General features: G+C 33.8%; 1 protein-coding gene across 1 annotated transcript; it reads right to left on the minus strand.

Moving 5' to 3' along the window:
• Positions 1-44: 44 nt before the first annotated feature.
• Positions 45-6,098, minus strand: aln (divergent protein kinase domain 1C). Its single transcript, XM_011057219.2, has 4 exons — positions 5,949-6,098; positions 1,920-2,080; positions 1,057-1,744; positions 45-737 (listed from the first exon to the last, which is right to left on the minus strand). Exons 1-4 carry the CDS (start codon positions 6,096-6,098, stop codon positions 507-509), a joined length of 1,230 nt encoding a protein of 409 aa, XP_011055521.1. The 3' UTR covers positions 45-506.
• Positions 6,099-6,923: the final 825 nt, after the last annotated feature.

Raw genomic sequence — 6,923 nt, forward strand, 5'->3', positions numbered from 1 at the left:
TTATCTCATTTTAATCGTAAAAATTTATATTCTTCCCCAATATATCCATTTTTTAATTATTTATTTAAACAAAACAATAATTTTTTATTACATGAGCGTCCTTTTTCTTGCAAAGGATGTGCTGTAGCGTTTTTTTTAAATAGTAATATCTCTTTCATAACAATATAAAAAAAATATTTTTAATGTACTAAACTTCAAAAATATATTTGACGACAGAAGCTACCGCGTCTCTAGATTAAGAGTTATGGGATATCCTGCATACAATACTAATATGTAACATAAAAGTGTGCAATTGTATGTAGGTACATATGTACTGATTTCTAACTTGAAATAAATAGTGTTATTTTTACAATTTCGATTTTTACAAAAAAATCTTTACAAAAAATGAGAAATATTTCTGTATTTCTGACTGTAAATTTATAGAGTTTTTATCATCAGCATCGAAAAGACGACACTTGATTTCGCAATTTTAGATAAATTATTTTTTTATCAATATTATTTTGTTTTCACGTAAATGCCGAGTATTCCTGTTCCATCTCGCTTAGCATGTTGTAAAGTCGTTTCTGTAAGTTGTTTGACGCTGCCGCACGTGGTAAATGCGTCGTGCCGCCGTCTGGATTAGCGCATTGTCTCAATAACACTGCCAATGTGCTAGTAGTATGCTCCGACATAAGCAATCCAGGAATAATTATCGTCCCTGAGAGCGTCCAACCGAGAAAAATCTTCTCACAAATAATCTATAATCGTACATAACTTTTGCAACCAAAATTGATATAATAAAATTGAAACAATATTAAAATTAGTAATAACTGAAATTTTATCCATGTTTAGAGAGTTTCTATTAATTGATTCCATTTATATGAAGATATGTATACAAAAGGAGTAATACGCAATAAAAAAAATAATAATAATGTATTATTTTATCGAAAATACCGTCAAAATATTTGAAATATATTTTTATACGTGTATGAAAAGTATACTAATTAAAAATATATTAATTAAATATATATAATATCAAATGTAACAAAAAAAAATACTTAATAGTACTAATTTTACCTGTAAATTATTATTAAGAACCGGAGATTCGCAGCGTTTCTCCTTCGAGCAGATAGACCGGCAATCGAAATAATCACAGTCCTCATGCTTCTCACAGCTCTTACCGTCACTGATAATACGATCGATAACGGTTTTAGGAAAGACTGCGTCCAGATCTAAGAATTTCAGTTTTTGCCCGCCCAGGGGTAAACCGAAATGATTAATTTTCACATCACAGAGGTAAAGTGGCTCGGGAAAATTCGTCTCCAACTCTTCGAGTAGATTAAGGATCATCACAGCGAGTTTTAACCTTTTGGCCCACTCAGGTTTCGAATCGGACAACGCTAACACCGTCGTGGGTGTTTCGATTGGTCGGACGTATTCGACCGCGTAGAATGTACCGCACGTGCCGATCGGCTGCGGAAACACATCCCTGTCTTCGTATAAAATCCCCATTAAATATTCATTCTCTTGCAGCAACGGCCAAAGATTCTCCATTTCCAGCCGACGTCTCGTGGCATCGGTCTCGACTCGATGGGTGCGCAACCGGGCGAGTCTTTCTAGCTGATGTCGCGTGAGAGTTACGTTGAGTTTATTGATAGTTAAATCCTTGATCATGATGATAAAATCCTCCTCAGATGGGAAGTGTTGCAATCCGGTCGCATCCATCCAATAGAGCGATTCGAATTGTTCCGAGGGGATTTTAGTTCTATATGCAAATTAAGATAAGATTTAATTCGTATATATGAGAGAGAATTAACATTTTCTAATATTTAAAAAAATATGAAAGTAAGTAACGAAAAAGAAAAATTAGAAAAGCTGAGAAAAACGCGTGATGACTCTTTGATTCTCTCGCATAGTGTGAAGAAAGAACGAAGGAATACCTCGAAGCCTTGAATACAAGTCGTGTCGCTTCCCAATGCGCGGAGAAAACAGCCTCTTTGCCCGCATGCAGCGTCTCACATGCTAGCGAATTTATCCCTTTTTCTGTGCACAGTGGTTCGCAGAGAATTCCCATCGCTGTACCGTCTCGGTGCTGGCTGCACTAAAATGGAAATTATATGATCGAATACTACGCGAATAAGCGGATAAGCGGAAAATTTCCTATTTCGGAATCGAAAAAGAAGAAAAATAAAAAATGCACACAAATTACGTGAATTAAGTTGCGTAAATAGAGATGTGCATAAAAATTTCTTATACTCTATTTACAGTTGAACAGTAATGATAATTATTAATAAATCATTATTTATTAATAATCATTTTTCTAAAACTAGAACGTTAATAATCATGATTAATTGTGATTCTTTTGATATTTATTATATTAATTATGTTTATTAAAAATTTTATTTAAAATTAAATTAAACTTTTTGAAAAAAGCGCAAAGAGGAGGGAGATTCTGAACGAGAAAAGAAATATCTATTAAAGTCAAGTTGATAATTATATTAATTAGTAAAAATTATTTAAATTACTCTGTTTCTAACAAATAAACAAATACCTTTCTATTCGGCCTTTCGCCGAATTTAATGAAACTTAAGGTACATTTGTGGAGCAGACGAAAATAATAGATACATATTTTTTATATCAACAATAGTGCAGGTTTAAGGATGCAAATTACGATAAGCACGAGTAGATACTTGATTTCTTGCATTTTAACTCATTCTATTACAGCTAATTTTGAATTTTAAAAATGTGCGCTTTTTTGTTTTCGTACATCAAAAGTAAAATTAATAAGTGAATATTTTTTTTGGTCTACATGGTAATTAAAGCGATTAATAATGATTTATGCCCAAAGCATACAAAGTGCGCAGATTGAATTCAGTGCACTAAATAAACGCATTACGTGAAATATGTACCTCATAACACTTGTAATACATCTGGGAAGATTGTAATTATTATTTATTACTTCATATACAAATTTATCATTTTTATTCCTTAATAAAACTTTACAAACGCATTTTATAAGTTATTGTGTCATTTTACATCTTATTTATATGCATTATTTGTAAATTTTTTATGACCCATATATCCCACCCCTATGGGACATAAATGCAAGGGTTTAAAAAAGTTCATTTTTTAATATGTGTGTGAAATATAAATATTTCGGATTTCTAATATTTTTTTCATAATAGTAGACAGTACAAAGTTTTTACTGATACAGTTCGTTTACTTTAAACATAATAAATAATACTTAATAAATTAAGTTTTTGATAGGTACGGAGTTACCCTACTTGTAAGTAATTTTATCTACGAATGAATCAAAGGATTTTTGCGCTATTTCGTTTCGAATAAATATTAGTTCAATAACAAAGCTAAACGAACGTTTTAACACGGCCCGTTTCAGTCGACAGTTTCTTTCTGCAACGCACTGTGTTCGAGTCACGAGAATCGAGAGCAATGAAAGAGCATAGCTCTGTTGCGCGCGTGGGCGCCCATATTCGTGTAAACCACATGCGTGCATGTTGTACAATGTCGTTATGTTGCACGGGCTCGTTCGTGTGATATTTTTAGACGGCCGAATCAGCTACGTTGAGGGAACGATCTCGGGAGGGGACGACGCGACTTAGCGGTTCTCGTACAGACATTTCATATGTGCCTGCACTATACATTCTGCGCATCCGAGGTGGCACTTATCGAAAACGCTCTCAAGACGGAATGCCTTATCTCTTTTATTAGGTATTGTACACTATTACGTTTTACCAGAAAACGAATGTTTCAAGAGTATACTAAATATATATATATATATATATATATATATATATATATATATTATATATATATATATATATTACTTTAAATAAATCACTTATCTGTTGTGCTTTTCGCATTTTTTAAAATAGTTATTTTATATATATAATAACATTCTTTTAAAAAATGTAAAAAATACAACAGATAAGTGATTCATTTGAAGTAATAGTAAGTCAAGCCAACATACTCACTGTTAAAATGGAGTAATTATATCTACCTCTTAGTTTAATTTTAATTTAGAATGTACATTTATATGAAAATATACGTGATTTTTTTATCTATATTCATTATACGTTGATTAGGTAATGAATATACTATTTATTCTCTAAAATATTTTCTTGTTTAATGTTCAGTAGGTAAAATAAAAATCTACACATTTCTCTCTCTCTCTCTCTCTCTCTCTCTCTCTCTCTCGCTCTATCTCTCTTTATCATATTTATTTCACAAGTGCAATCAAAATATTTTAAAAAACTATAAAAATTTTTAGAATGATTTGATAACATTTGAATCTTTTTAAAAAATTTTTAATTGAATAAGCGTATATACATTAATAAAGCTTAAAAAAAATGTTAGATGTTATATGTTATCGCTCTTGTCTCACGACATTCTTGCGTGTGTCAATCAAGTATTATATAAGCGATTTTCCTCTTAATTGTATGCTACGATTGTACTGTTAGAATGTAATAACCAGTAATATGTAGGATTTAAATCATATAAGACTTTATCGACTTTAGATCTGATCAAGGCTACGTTCGGGCAACTTTAACGCCATTGTGTCATTTTATCTTTAGATGTAAATCAGAAATAGAATGACATAATAGCGCTGACAGCGTTCCTCGAACACAGCCAAAATTTTAACCTGTAGTTTAAAATCTTTCTACAATTGTGCTTACTAAAGGATATTCCTGAGACATTACGAATTATAAAAAAAATCTAGAATTGCAATAATTTTAATAAATAAAATGCGAAAACTTTCGATATATTTCGTAAAAAAAATTATTTAATATTGTGGCAAAAATTTATAAGTCAATGTAATTATAAATAAATTTTATCTTTTTCTATAAATCAATAAACTTTAATCTACGTGATCTACATAACTTTTTAAAATCATTAATAATTGCAGTAAATATATATCCTATCGATTCGATGAAAAAGAAAATCAAAATCACAGTTGAATTATAATTTTAATAACTTTATCTTGTAGTTAACATTATTCGATGTAGTATGGAATTAAAAGAAATACATTATTAAGCATTTCGAAACATTTTAGAAATTTCTTATTCAAGTATGGATCGATCTCGATAAAATTAGGAATATTTTATGGAGATTGACGTCTGAAGTACTATTTGGGTTACTAGGATACAGATTATCACCGCAATGAATTTGAATTTACAAGTAAATTCTCGTCAATAAATTCCTAAATGTTTATCAATAAATTATTCAGTCAAAACGATATACGTATATATGAAAGTCGATCGTAAGTAATTTTTTCCGGATAAGTTATCTCTCTCAGCCAATTTTCTGGAAAGCTGAACTTTTCAGTTTCGGGCCAAGAGTACACTTGACTTTCTCTTCCGTAATGATAAGTTTATCAGTGAATCATGTAAAGTTTACAATTTTTATCATAGAAGTCCACGTTTTATCAATGACCTCTGCGAACGCAAATTATATTTTAATTGATCTTTGTACTGAACTTGTACTTTTGTTTGCCGGCCGGACGTTTTTTGTTGCGCTTTTCACTCGCCAAACGAAGTAGAGAAAATCCGCGAATGTACATATATACATGCATAATAATATAAAAATAATTGTATGCGAGTAAGACGTAGAAATAAGCTGCGGAAATGATCGGGGTGATCAGCATGCTTGCTCCGTTCCGGAGGCTGCGGCAGAGTACGCGTGCGTTCGCCTCGCTCTTTCATCCCCGTTCATCCCCGTTCATCCCCGTTCATCCCCGTTCATCCCCGTTCATCCCCTTTCGTTGAATCCGGCGCGGCGGGCGCAGGATTCACTCGCACTGACTCGACTCGACTCGCACACCTTCACTACCTCGATTTCGACGTATCCACCCGATTCACCCCATGCCTACTTTATCCTCGTGCAATCGGTATCGCGTTCATGCGATATAGCACGCGCTGTTCCGACCGGAAGTAACACCCAGTGAAACTCACCACAGTAGACACGTGACGCCAGGCCTCGAGATTTGTGCACATTATGCCCCAATGTAGAAGCAGGTAGACGACGAGAAACAAGCTAGACATCAGGAGGATCGTCACGAACTTGTAGTGGTACATGAAACCGGGCAACCGACGGATGTTCATGTTCGCGCTGCCGATCGTCAGGTTCCTGACGGTAAGTGAACTTGTGTTTTATTTTCTTTATTTTTTTTCTTTTGTTTCTTATTTTCTTATTTTTTCCCCTCTTCTTTTTTAATCCCATCGACTACGACCCGGCTTCGTGGTCGTGATCCTCTCATCGTCTTTCGCGACGACACCGTGTTTCGCGTCAATAACATTCCGTTTCGTTGTATTCGCTGGTATCCGCTTGCCGCCGCTGCCGTTGCTGCTACGACCCTCGGATCGCGTCGATGACGAACGTTTGCAGCAATGCGGCATAATCTGCAGCACAGTATGAACGAGGAAGACGAGCGTCGCGACGCTGCGCCTCTCGTGGCGAATCTTGCGATTCTGTCAGGAACGTACGCCGATCGACGATCACCCCGCCAGAGAGATATTGGCCAAATTTTTTATTTCATACACACACACACACACACACACACACACACACACACACACACACACATCACGTTCTTCGCACAGCTTGTTAAAGTACATTATTACTTGTTCAGGTGTAAATGCGTGTCGAGATGATCCGTGTTTCGACGTTCCATCGAATCTCTTTCATATAATCGTCGAACAATTTAAATCGCTCTGAATGATACTTAACAATAGGTGTAGTTATATATAATTTGTTACTGAATTGCATTAAAAACTTTATTTCCTGTTATATATCGCTGAATTTCAAATATATATTTTATATACTTCATTTTAAGTACTGCATTAGTTGAACTAGTTCATAGTTTATAATCTTACTGCTGAACTAGTTCAGCTACAAAGAACAGATTTACAATGACTGATTTTGTTTGT

Source organism: Acromyrmex echinatior, chromosome 2 (genome assembly GCF_024713525.1).
Source record: "Acromyrmex echinatior isolate Ae372 chromosome 2, ASM2471352v2, whole genome shotgun sequence".
Lineage (NCBI taxonomy): Eukaryota > Metazoa > Arthropoda > Insecta > Hymenoptera > Formicidae > Acromyrmex > Acromyrmex echinatior.